The 12,399-nt window shown below is 50.0% G+C and overlaps 2 protein-coding genes across 3 annotated transcripts; one reads left to right on the top strand and one right to left on the bottom strand.

The window, feature by feature from the left end:
- The first annotated feature begins 13 nt into the window (after positions 1-13).
- Positions 14-5,320, top strand: RSRP1 (arginine and serine rich protein 1). 2 transcript variants are annotated; one of them, XR_010073760.1, is made up of 6 exons: positions 14-208; positions 409-464; positions 1,706-2,329; positions 2,669-2,823; positions 3,639-4,129; positions 4,790-4,855. XR_010073760.1 is itself a non-coding variant. In XM_063356192.1 (6 exons), exons 1-6 carry the CDS (start codon positions 120-122, stop codon positions 4,973-4,975), a joined length of 1,194 nt encoding a protein of 397 aa, XP_063212262.1. In that variant the 5' UTR covers positions 14-119; the 3' UTR covers positions 4,976-5,320. The 2 variants fall into 2 exon arrangements, 1 of the variants encoding a protein (XP_063212262.1); XM_063356192.1 differs by having other exon boundaries at positions 4,046-4,129; positions 4,790-5,320.
- Positions 5,027-8,135, bottom strand: SYF2 (SYF2 pre-mRNA splicing factor). The gene is made up of 7 exons (XM_063356193.1): positions 8,042-8,135; positions 7,839-7,946; positions 7,436-7,561; positions 7,085-7,202; positions 6,885-6,975; positions 6,613-6,711; positions 5,027-6,505 (listed from the first exon to the last, which is right to left on the bottom strand). Exons 1-7 carry the CDS (start codon positions 8,102-8,104, stop codon positions 6,340-6,342), a joined length of 771 nt encoding a protein of 256 aa, XP_063212263.1. The 5' UTR covers positions 8,105-8,135; the 3' UTR covers positions 5,027-6,339.
- Positions 8,136-12,399: the final 4,264 nt, after the last annotated feature.

Raw genomic sequence — 12,399 nt, 5'->3', positions numbered from 1 at the left:
GGGTTCTGGAAGGTTCTGGGCTGCCCTCAGTCGCTGCTGAGGGGCGGTAGCGAGCGCTGTGTTCTGCTGGGGCTCAGTTGCGGCTTGTTTCCCGGGTGGAAGGAGCCTGGCCGGTCGCTATGGGGGTGACTCACGAAGCGGGGCTGTCTCCTCAGGCGTCGCCGGTGGAGCAGGAGCCGTGCGGGGGAAGCCCGACTGGCTGGCGGCGGTGAGTCGGTGGGGCACGGCGGGAGCAGCTCCTTGCGGCTGCTGGCTTGGGCTGGGGTGTGCTCACAAAAAGCGGTTCTTCGGGGCGGAGGGAGGGGGGAGGCTGTTATTTGGCTTTACTTGGCGTGCTGGGGGGCCGCCGTTGCGGGCTGATGGCGGGGTGGGGGACACGCATTATTCACGGCTTTTTTTTATTTACAGAAACGATTTGGTCTCTCATGGGAACCGGCACCGGGGGTGCCCGGCGGCTCCGAGCGGTAAGTGCCTGTAAGCGGTCTCTGAGGCAAATTCAGCCCCGTAACGCCTGGGCGGGCGGGGAGCGCGGTCTCTCCGCCGCTCTCCCGGTGGCGGCCGGTTGTGTGAGAATAACGGGAGGTGTGCCCGATGTGTCGTAAACGCCGGTGTCTTGTTAACTTAACGATGGGAGATGGGGTGGCGTTTCAGATCGGAATTAATCGGTTGTTTCGTCGTAGCTGCGCCCTGTATAGTGTGCGTGCCCTTGGCCCTCGTTTAGAGGTGAAGTAGTGAAACTTCAGCTTTAGTAGCAGCAAGGGGAATGTTGCTTACAAACTCGTGTAGAACCTAGTACCCCGGATCGATTTCAGTAAGGTTGTAAGTTTTACTTGGTTTACAACGATGGAAACTTTGTGATGAAGCAAGCTTCCTTAAACTGCAAAGTGGTGACATAATGCAGGGTTTAAGCAACGGAGATAAGATAGTTACACCCTAGAATACAGTAACCTTTGTAGATATAAAATGGCTGCCACTAGCAAGGGACAGCCATTTTAATTATTAATATGTAACCTTAACATGTATCACACCCTCTACAAGTCATATCCAGTGAAACATTAGCTGTATTTTTTGCTAGTTATGTAGAATGTTTTTAAAAGCAGCTTGGTGCATGCCCTGCTGGCGTGTGTGGAGTTCTGTGCAGGTTGTTTTTTAATGTGATACAGTCAAGGAAGTGGCTGCTTTGTATCTTGGAGGTACTTTTTTTTTTTTTCCTGTCGGAGGAAAACAGTTGAAACTTAACCTCCCTAGAACTGCAGGAGAAAATCATTCAGTTCATACTGATCTGGAAGGCAAATGGTTATTTTTGCATTGTAGATGCAATAGACTGCATTTAGAATAGACTGAAGATAAAATACCTTGAAAATTCTGTTAGGAGGAGTAAAAGATGTTAACTCACATCCTTTTCACAAAGGTCTGTGCCTACCTAGCAAATGAAGTGTATTAAACATTAAACTCTCACAAACAAACCTCTTTTCAAAATTCCACATAGAACTACTCATGGTTTAAACTGAAGCCTTTTTTTATTCCACATAGAAGACTGGCTACAGGAGAGGAAGTGACAAAACTTTAAAATGTCATGTGCAAAATATGCTGATAAACTGGATGAGAATTGTTGGTGTGCTTAATTATCCTTGAACTCTTTGCCTGTGTATCATAACTGTTGTGGCTGTATAGATGATTAGCTTCCCCTTCCTCACCACAACAGGAACAGAGACTGGGTATCAGAGAACAACAATAAAAACAGAAACAGCTTCTGAAAGTGCTTGTGTGGAGAAAACGGTGGTTACAAAAACTGATGATATGACAGGCTTCATGGATGACTTAACCCTCAGCTCACCGAAGAAAAGAGAGTCGTCTTTGAGATCCAAGAGAAGTTGTGATAGGTCATCAACAAGGTCATCTAGCAGATCTTCTTGCAGTTCACAGTCCAGTTCCAGTAGTTCCTCCTCAGCTTCCTCCAGGAGTTGGAGCCGGTCCAGATCAAGGTCATGGACAAGAAGAAACAGTTCCCGAAGGTACAGAAGATACTCTCGTTCATATTCCAGAAGCCGGTCGAGATCACGTGGCTACAGGAGGTACCGAGGAAGGTACCATGTCAGGCACTACAGGAGGTACCACCGCTCTCCTCCAAGATACAGATCACGCAGCAGGTCATGGTCTCGTGGAAGATCATATTACAGAAGGTCCTATTCGAGAAGCAGATCACGTTCAAGAGGCCGAAGATACTATGGATTTGGGCGAACAATATATCCCGAGGCTTACAGGAGCTGGAGAAGCAGGTCACGAACAAGATCTCGGAGCAGATCACCCCTCCATTTGAGTGAAAAGGGTACTTTTTTTTTTTAAGACTTTAAGAACCTCAAAATGTACAACTTACTTTAAGCAGTCGAATTCTCATTTGTTTACTTGCTTTATAGACTGTAACTGGTAGTGGCAGTGTGGAAGGAAATTCTGCATGGTTATAAAAATGTATTTAAAAAAAATAGTAGTTCAGAGCATGTTCTTTGCACTTCAGCTGAAGCTAAATCTTCAGTTCTGATGGAAATTCATCACAGTTGATGCTTATGTAGGTCTAGTAATAGTAAACCTGCAGTTTTTGGGCTTGCATGGGTAGGTATGTGTTGATTTAAACATAAGAGAATTACATTACTCTTTTTTCCTCTTGTAGACAAGAGGGAACTCCTGGAAATTGCGAAAGCCAATGCTGCAAAAGCGCTGGGAACAGATAACATAGTCTTGCCAGCAAGCTTGAAGATCCTTACTCCTTCCAAAGAGATAAAAAATGAAAAACAAGAACATGAGGATCCTGGAGAGTCAGCTGAGGTAAGTATGAACTGGAGTATTCTCAATGAAAAGGTAAACACTTATTAAAATTTGTCTCTTGCATGGATGTGTCATAGTCTTTAACTGTGGAGTCAGTGATTATGAATTCAAGCCCTTGAACAAAAACATCAGATTTGCCAGAGAGTTTAAAAACTACTCCAAAAATCAGTGTAGACTTTGCTTTAAGCTGTAAGGACTATGGACTCCTAAGAGGTGGCTAAGCCACTGAGTGCCTGCAGGCTTTCCAGTAGTGATAGGTTGGGAAGGAGAGGTGAATTTACTTTGTTCTTTTGAGTTGTTCTTCTAATAAGATACTGCCCATTAATGAGACTAGTTTATGTGGTTTTGGCCTAAAACAAGGAGTCTCCTTAACAAACCTAGTGAATGTTGTGGTGATTTTTTTTTTAAAGGTTAAATCTTTCAACCCTTTGAACTGTTAAAAGCTTTTCATGTGCAACAAACTGTTTCCCAGAAGTTACATACCCAAGCACACAATGCATTTTACATACTTTATTTCTGTCTTATAGAAATCATGACTATGGTTCCAGACATGATGAAGAAAATCTGTTGGTAATTAAGGGACTTGTGGGCTGTAGCTGCTGTGAATTTAAGGGAGGGAGAAACTTGAGCAGCTTAAAACTGAATTTTAGTTTGACTCTGTTGTTATAGCGTGTTAACCTGATTCATGGTAAATACAAAGCTGCAATAACTGTTACATCGATCAGATACTGCTATTTCAAATGGAAGTAAATTTACTAAGGGTTTTAGACAAATGGTACAGGCATCCCTTTCATAATATATGCAATATATTCCAGATGTTGAGAGAGTACAGAAGAAGAGGCCTGCATCACTTGCAGATAAGTTTATTGTCATTATCCAAAGCTCTGCAGGATGGATATGCAAAACTTAATGCAACTTAACTCCACCAGTACATGTCATTGTATGGCAGTCCATGCTCTGAATCGTTTGAATCCTTTCTGAAACTGTAACTGGGGCATGGATATCAGGTCACATGTGAATTGGCACAATGACATTGGTAACAATACTGAATGCTTTTCAAATTGAGTTCCACATTAATCTGTTAGCATATTTAGTAGCTTACAGCTACTTTTGATGTAAATAACTGAATCAGCTCTACCAGAAAGTTCATACTCTGTAGTAATTGCCTTAACTCGCATGGAATACTGTATCCTCCCACTGAAGCTGTTGTGCTCTTCTCTAGCAACCCAGAAGACTTGCAGAAGACATGACCAAAAGTGGGATGGAGAGAGCAACCATACAGAGAAGCATTTCTTTCAGTCCTAATGTAAGTGTGACTTCCCAAGATGGAATTCCAGTACTTCGCACTCCCCGGTGTTAGGCTTTTCCCAGTGTTGGTTGCCAGATAGCGTACAGTGTTCAGCCGTCCCCAGGAAAGCAGGGCTCCATCATGTGCAGTGATGACTTGGGAAGGCAAAATGCCATAATTCCAAATGTCCCCCCCTTCCTTCATTGTCCAGCTTTATATGAGCGTGATGTCTCATGGTGTGGAATATCCCTTTGGTCAGTTGGGGTCAGCTGTCCCGGCTGTGTCACTCCCAGCTTCTCGGGTGCCTGGTTGGCTGGCCAATATGAGAAGCTGAAAAGTCCTCGACTGTTCAGCAACAACTAAAATATTAGTGTGTTATCAACATAATTCTCATCCAAAATCCAAACCACAGCAGTGTACCAGCTGCTAGTAAGAAAATTAACTCTGTCCCAGGTGAAACCAGGACAGTGGCTTGCCCCAGGAGTGGAGTGCTGCAAGTTTCATGTTTAGATACATTTTAATAATGCAGAACTAAGGAAAAAGCAACTTCACAGAATCCTGTGTCAACAGAGTATATGAAAACATTTGTCTTATCAGCACAGATAAACCCCTTAAAGTTGACAAGTCTTAGTATGTTCCTTTTCATTCTAGCATTTTAAAGGCAACTTCTTTTTCCAGAATACAATGGCAAAACCAGTACTGCAGAAGCCAGTGAGCCATGTTGTTAAAGAACCTGCGATTTCTCCTGGAAGAGAAGAGGACAAAAAGGGAAGCCCCTATGGGCAATGGGTTCCTGTCAAGAAGGAGGAGAAGAAAACATTTTTAAACTTCTCACCCAAAAGTGCACTGTTCCGGGCACGCTAGCCATTTTTTTCTCGCTCTCTCATGACTGCAACATTATGCATATGTCAGTAGTGAGATCTGACATTTTCTGATCAGGTTGAAGACTTGTTAATACTGAGTATTTATTTTGAGATCTTGATTTTTGGAATCTTAGGTTTCTCTTTCAGATGTAGAGCATGGTGATCCAGAAGCCGCAGATGGGAATCTTGTGTATATTTGTAAATATTTTTGTATTGCGTTAATGGACTAGAACTTACAGGTGGGTAACTTTTTCTAAACAATGGTTCGGTAGCTGTTATTTTGAACTCTTGACTTACATTGTGTAACTGTTTACTTCAAGTAAATAAACTTTAGTTTTTCACTGGCCTCTCTGTGTGTCAAGTGTTAGATCTGTGTTTGGTGGTACGCTGACTCTGTGCTGTACGTGGGTATTTCCAGGTGTAGCTTTTCCTTCCCCTACTGCTATCCGGGAGTGCAGCAGAATGTAACTTCTGTGTTGTTCTGAAAGGAAACCTTTATTCTGGAATTGCTCCTGCTGGGGCTGGTTCAGGGCCTCTGGAGGAACTTCCCCAGATCTCCCTCTGCATGTGGAGAGTGTGTCTGGGATGTAAACCCAACTGCTCTGTGTGAAGCTGTTGCCCTGCACCTGAGCGGCTGTCACTTCTGCTGACTCCTAATGCTGAGCTTGGCTTGGTGCTGCCTTGTGTTGTGATTTAGGTTGCTTTAAAAACAGCTCGGGAAGCTGGTGGAGGGGGTGTTGTGACACCAAGGGTACAGGTGATGCTGCTTGTAGCTGCAGAATGTAGCAGTACAGTGCGCTCAGCTGCATGGCTGGCACCAACCTTTTGTGAAGAAGAGTATTGCAAGCATGTCAATGTGCTGTTGCATGCTTTTGGGAGCAGTTAAACTCGTATTTTGTAAAAATAAAATAAACTCACTTGTTTACTCTTCTTGTCTTGAAGCTTCTTTAAGAAATTACAGCAAACAGACTAAGAATTATGTCTTTAAGCAACCTGAGGCTAATGCTTGAGATAAACCCTCTTCCTTGCCCCCTTGGTGAGGAACAGCCAGTTTTGCTGCCTGGGGAGGGGACAGCTGTGCTGTGAGTGCTGCCCCCAGGAGAACTGTGACCTCGGGCACGGGACAGGCAGCTGGGGGTAGCTCTTGCCAGTCTTCAGCCACTGAAGAATGAAAGCAAGCTGTGTTCTAAAGTATAAGAGTTCGGGTTTATTTAAAACATGAAATTGCACAAGCTGGTCACTTCCACGAGTATCTGTTACACAAATTACTTCTACAGCTGCAAATTGCCTGCAGAAATCTCCCTACCAAAGGAATAGGTAAGTAATGCTGGGAGATGTTCTGCGTGCTCTGCGGGAGACGGCAGCTCAGACGGCTGTTCCCCTCTCCAAGTTCTGTTTAATCTCGGCTGTGTACTTCCCGTAGAACCTCTCCGCCTTCTTGTTGAACTTGGCGTTTCTCTCGTTAATGTAGTCGATGTCCGCATCGTCGTTGTAAGGGCGCCGGCGACTGTATTTTTCACGCTTCTCAATTCTGTAAGGCAAAGGGCAGCGATTGAAGACCTGGGGGTGACTCCTGTGGCTCTGATTACACAAAACCTTCCCATTGGACACATCTGTTTTATCTTAGCATTTACTTACTGCTTTTCAAGATCTGCGACCATCCTGTCCACCCCTTCCTTCGACGGCACGTGAGTTCCATGGAGAAGACTGTCAGACGTGGGATACAGCGCTTCGCCGCTGGACAAGAGGAACAGGAGGGCAAGCACTTTACACGTGCGTTTTAAAGACTAATTAATATTACGGTGTATATGAGAATAGGCACGTACAGAAAGGATTAGTTTGAGTCTTTAGTGTTTGTCTGTGGTAATTCTACATTATTAGCAATATCGGGTGACTGAGATCACACTTACTACTGCTCTTTCAGCTTCTCGTATTGCTCCAGGTCAGGTTTGATCTGCCGCGTCAGCCTCTGGTACTTGCGCAGCTGCGCAGCCGCGTAATCTTGGGAAGAAAAGGAATTTGTCTCGAGGTGAAGGTTTTTATTTCGCAGCTCGGTTTGCAGCAGAAATACTAACAAAGGGGTTCATCACAAACGCGGTTAAGCCATTACCTGAAAATCCCAGATCTGGATTTTTCCTCTTCTTTCTCCTTTCCCATCTCTCGGCATCCTCAGCGCTGATCTCCAGCAGTTTAACTCGCTCGTAGTCTTCTCCTCTCGCAGCACATTCCTAACGCCGCACAAAGAACACTTTGGTTTTAACAAGATAGCGGCTGATGATCAAACTTAGAACTGCCTAGATCAGTCCTGTCACCCTCTAGTGCAAGACAGTAATTTAGATCACTGGCAGTCTAATTAGCAGACGGATTTTTGGGGGGTAATATCTGTAGGAGCTCCCCGTGAAGGTGGCCCAGCCTCCCTGCCAGCACCTGAACGTACCGGTGGCTGCAATTGTGTACTTACCTTCTTTTTTTCCTCCACCTTCAGCTCCCACTCCAGCCGAGCTTTTTTGGCTTCCCAGTTTGCTGGCAATTTTAGCCTTTTATCTTCTTCCACCACTTCTTGGTGATTCAGCTTGCGAGCCTCGTTCTAGGAACAAAACCCGTTTGTTACCGAACTTGGGAGACGCAGGGCAACCCTCCATCACGGAAACGAGAGCAAGGGAACCCCCGAGGACCACGGGCACCCGTCCTGGGAGGTGGCCAGGCCGCTGGGGACTGATCCCACCGCGTAAAACGCTGCTTTTGGGGTGGGAGAAGCGAATCGGTGACACAACCTTCCCCGGGAGCGCCGGGCAACCCCCGCCGCCCCTTCCACACCATTTCCCGGTATTATCGGGGGCTGCCCCGCTCCGGCCGCCGCGTACCCGTTTCATGTGGAGCTCACGGAACTTTCGCAGCCGCTCCTCCCGCTTCTGCGCCGCCGCTGCCTCCGCGGCCGTGCTAGGCCGCGCCTCGTCCTCCGAGCCCGAGCCCTGAAACAACCCACGCTCAGACACCGGCACGGTGTCGGGGAACACCCCCCCCACACACACCTTCTTCCCCCCGGCCCCCCTCGCTGCCGCCTCACCCCGCCATCGGGATCCGCAGCCGCCCACCCGCTCAGCGCCGCCGTCGCCACCTCGGCCGCCATCGCGCACGGTGAACACTTCCGCTTCCGGCTCCCGCACTTCCTGCCGGGGAGCGGCCGCGGCGCTCGGGCGCCCCCTAGCGGGCGGGAGGAGCGGCCGCCCCTTCCCGCTGCTTTCCCCTCACGGCCGCAGCGGGGCCAGGGCACCCTCCGCGGCCCAGGCCGGGCCAGCCCCGCTGCGGGCTTCATTGCGGTGTGACGGGGGGAACGGCAGCTTCACAGGCTGGCGGGGGCCGGAAGGGCCCTCTGGAGATCATCCTGTCCAACCCCCTGCCAGAGCAGGGTCACCCAGAGCAGGTGGCACAGGAACGCCTCCAGGCGGGGTTGGGATGTCTCCAGAGACGGAGACTCCCCCACCTCTCTGGGCAGCCTGTGCCAGGGCTCTGCCACCCTCAGGGGAAAGAAGTTCCTCCTTGTGTTGAGGTGGAACTTCCCATGGTCCAGTTTGTGCCCGTTACCCCTTGTCCTGTCCCCGGGCACCACTGAGAAGAGCCTGGCCCCATCCTCCTGACACCCCCCTTTGGGTATTGGTCAGCGTTGATGAGATCCCCTCTCAGTCTTCTCTTCTCCAGGTTACACAGCCCCAGCTCTCTCAGCCTTTCCTCAGCAGGGAGAAGCAGGTGAAAAGCAGTGACTCTCCTTTCTTGTCTTCGGAAGCAGATCTAAAGCCTTGTCGCTGCATCTCGGAGCCGCCCGGAGAGCAATCCGTAAATTATCCCTCAGTTCCAGACACTGATGTCCATGCAGACAACCTACTGCAGGCTTGAAGTGACTCCGTGGTTTAGTAAACACTGTTAATCAACCTTTTTTCTCTTCTTCCAAGGAATCGATGGGGTGACGCAAACCTTATAGTCGAAGTGAGGAACCGGCACGTGAAGCAGCCGGGCTCTGCTGTGCCTCAGCTCACCTGGGAGCTCCGGCGAGGTCCAAGGGTACAGCCTGGTGTGGGATGAGAAACCCGGGAAGAGCATCCCTCTGGCTGCCGTCCACCTGCTCGGCCCCTCCGGGAATCACTCGGGTTACCCACAAGAGGGAGAAAGTTGCAGCTCTCGCAGGAAACGAAAAATTTAGCTGCAACTTCTATGCAAAGAAATTAAAAATTTGCATAATATTGCCGGAGTGACCGGGATCTTCCAGCCTTACAAAGCTAAATGTAGGTTTATTATAAGGGTTAATCGGCAATATTGATATATACATACCAATGCATCTATGTATATGTATGTGTAACGTCTTCATATTTATACAGTAAAGGGAGAAGGGTTCAGGACTTTTGTTTTTCTTTAAAAAAATGATCCAAACCCTGAAGGTTAAGAATTGCCGGCTGATGATGTTTTTTAAATCGACCTTGTCAACTGCGGCTCGTGACTTTCCAGCAGAGGGAAACGCAGCACAAGCGATGAGGGGTTGTGGCAATGGCAGGCAGCCCTGGCAAATGCAGACTCTCTCTGTTCTCTTTTAACTTCACTTTCTTCCCCTGCCAAACTCTGATGCATGCTGAGTGATTAAAAATATCAAATACAGTGTTACCCAGCAAGGAGTCGAGTCAGAGGGAAAAAAAAAAGAAACCCAACCTAGTGAAACCCAGTGCTGTAAAACTGAGAAACTGAGCAGGCTGGGGCAAAAAATGGGCGGCAGAAGACTCCTGAATGGCCCTTTTGACAATATCTTAAGAAAAAGGGGAGGATTGTCCCGACGTGGTTTGGTTTTTGGGTATCCCTCCTCACCTGCCTTCTCCATATCCTCGCGCCTTGGCTGGGAGTTGTCAGATTTCCCTGCGCACAGAGCGAGCTGCCACCACAGCGGGGACAGGGACCGCTGGTGCTGGAAGAGGGGGGATTTCTGAAAGAAGCAGCCAGCGAAGTGGTTGATGTTGCGCAGTAAATTGGGCAGCGCGCTGTCAAAATCTGAGTCACGTGCTTGGGCCACGGCTTTACCAATATCCCTCTGCTCCACTTGGAGCTCCCGTACCCTCTGCCCTGGCCCTCAGGTCCTGTCCTCGCCAGCTCTGAGCACTTTGCAGTGAGGGGTGTCCCACTGCCTGTGTTGATGGCCCCATGGAAATGATTTTTAGCAAAGGTGATCAGTGTGTGGCAGGAGCAAAGGGAAGGTGAGAAACATCTTGTTGCTGTTGCAGCAACAACCCCGGCCATGTCCCAGCACATCTCGGTGCTTGTGAAGAAGAGTAGCAGGATCTGGCCCTGCTCACTTGCCCTAATCATAGAATCACAGAATGGTTCGAGTTAGAAGGGACCTTAAAGCCCACCCAGTGCCACCCCCTGCCCTGGGCAGGGACACCTCCCACCAGCCCAGGCTGCTCCAAGCCCCGTCCAACCTGGCCTTGAACCCCTCCAGGGATGGGGCAGCCACAGCTTCTCTGGGCAACCTGGGCCAGGGGCTCACCACCCTCAGAGTGAAAAATGTCTCCCTGATATCTCATCTAAATCTACCCCTTTCCAGTTTGAAGCCATCACCCCTCATCCTATCACTACGTGCCCTTGTAAGAAGTCCCTCCCCAGCTTTCCCGGAGCCCCTTTGGGGACTGGAAGGGGCTGGAAGGTCTCCCCGGAGCCTTCTCTGCTCCAGGCTGAACCCCCCCAGCTCTCTCAGCCTGTCCCACAGCAGAGGGGCTCCAGCCCTCCCAGCATCTTCATGGCCCTCTGCTGAACCTGTTCCAACAGCTCCGTGTCCTTCTTGTGCTGAGGGCTTCAGAGCTGGATGCAGGACTCCAGGTGGGGTCTCACGAGATGGTGCTCTGCTTCAGGGTCTGCTCCATGTCCCTCGTGTGTGAGAACAGGTCACTATGCTTGGGATCGAAGGAGCTTTAGGAGTCGGGGGGGATGCTGGCCTGGCTCTCGGGGGCGTGAATCACTGCATCAGCTGCGCCCCACTGCAGCTCCCGCCTGTGGTCCCTTGACCGCCCTTTTTTTTTCCGGAGCATCCGGACAATCTCCTGGGACTCCTGAGCACCGGGTCGCTCCGTGTCTCCTCCCAGCACAAGTCAGGAGCAAGCAGAGGGGCGAGCGGCTGGGGAGGAGGGAGGGCTGTGGGCAGGGGCTGCCCCAGGTGTCTGCTCTGCTCTGGGATGTGGAGGTGGCCACAGCTCAGCTGCAGAACGGGGCCGTCAGCCACTTGCGTACTCGCTACCCTTTTATTTAATGACGGGAAGCTGGATGGGTTTGATGGGCTCGTGCAGTGCCTTGGCCCAGCCAAGCCCTGAGCTTGGTGGAGCCTCTTTTCCCTTCTCAGAGCCGTAACGCAGTTAGAAAACAAACCCCAGAGGTTCCCCCTGGCTTCTGTGGATTCGTTTCTGGGTCCGATGCCAGCTCAGGGAGCCCGGCTCCTGGTACAGGTGCTGAGTGCCTCCCCAGCGGTGCTGCCGCCATCCCCAACCTGGCCTGAAAGAGCAGAGAATTCACCCAAACCCGCCTCGTGCCAAGGAGCAGGGACGGGTCCTGCGCGGGCTGACAGTGAGTACATGCAGATCTGCTCTTGCTGTCACTTACAGTTAATTTATTTTTAGATTAAAAAATGTTTTTATTTCTCATGCACACAGAATTGGCACTGCTTTTTTGGGTCGTAGCTGACTCCATTGTCTTCTCCAGTTATGCCTCCCCTGCAGTGCCGAAATGAAAAATTCCAGTTACATATTGTACAGGGGCTGGGAGCTCGGAGGAACTGACTCATCTCGGTTATATTTGTCCTTTTCAAAGGGGAAGATCCTGGTCGAGGGGCGGTGGGGGAGCAGCATGGGTTATCTCCCATCCACCGCAGCAAACGTGATGCTTTTATCAGGGGTCCGCTGGGCGCGCGGCCGAGTGTCCCCGTGAAGGCACCCGGGCGTCCTTGCAACGCGAAGCTCCTCGGGGTGCTCAGACAGTCGGGGCAGCGGGGAAGAGAGGGCTTTGTGTCGTTTCTCAGAAAAATAGTTGTGGCTGCAGCATGACAGAGGCCACAGTGGGCTCCTGGGGATGTGAGCCAAGCCCCCCTGCGACACCAAAGCGTGGGCGTGCAGTGCTGCGGTTCGGGCGTGCAGCGCCATGGTTTGGGCGTGCAATGCCACGGTTTGGGTGCACGATGCCGCGTTTTGGGCGTGCAGCGCTGCGGTTCGGGCGTGCAGTGCTATGGTTTGGGCGTGCAACGCCGTGGTTTGGGTGTATGATGCTGCGTTCGGGGTGTGCAGTGCCATGGTTCGGACGTGCAGTGCCATGGTTTCACATGCAGTGCCATGCTTTCACGTGCAGTGCCATGGTTTGGGTGTGCAATGCCGTGATTTGGGCGCGCAGTGCTGCGGCTTGGGT

The sequence above is a fragment of the Chroicocephalus ridibundus genome, chromosome 19, assembly GCF_963924245.1.
Source record: "Chroicocephalus ridibundus chromosome 19, bChrRid1.1, whole genome shotgun sequence".
Classification (NCBI taxonomy): Eukaryota; Metazoa; Chordata; class Aves; order Charadriiformes; family Laridae; genus Chroicocephalus; species Chroicocephalus ridibundus.
The sequence above is the reverse complement of the archived record's forward strand: the minus strand, read 5'-3'. Positions and strand labels throughout refer to the sequence as shown.

Excerpts from the sequence above, each read along its gene's own strand:
- RSRP1 (XM_063356192.1), top strand. The coding sequence starts at position 120 with ATGGGGGTGACTCACGAAGCGGGGCTGTCTCCTCAGGCGTCGCCGGTG. Across the intron at positions 2,330-2,668 it reads CCTCCATTTGAGTGAAAAGG|ACAAGAGGGAACTCCTGGAA; the intron begins GTACTTTTTTTT and ends TTCCTCTTGTAG. Across the intron at positions 2,824-4,045 it reads ATCCTGGAGAGTCAGCTGAG|CAACCCAGAAGACTTGCAGA; the intron begins GTAAGTATGAAC and ends GCTCTTCTCTAG.
- SYF2 (XM_063356193.1), bottom strand. The coding sequence starts at position 8,104 with ATGGCGGCCGAGGTGGCGACGGCGGCGCTGAGCGGGTGGGCGGCTGCG. Across the intron at positions 7,203-7,435 it reads AGGTGGAGGAAAAAAAGAAG|GAATGTGCTGCGAGAGGAGA; the intron begins GTAAGTACACAA and ends GTGCGGCGTTAG. Across the intron at positions 6,712-6,884 it reads GAGAAGCTGAAAGAGCAGTA|CGGCGAAGCGCTGTATCCCA; the intron begins GTAAGTGTGATC and ends CCTCTTGTCCAG.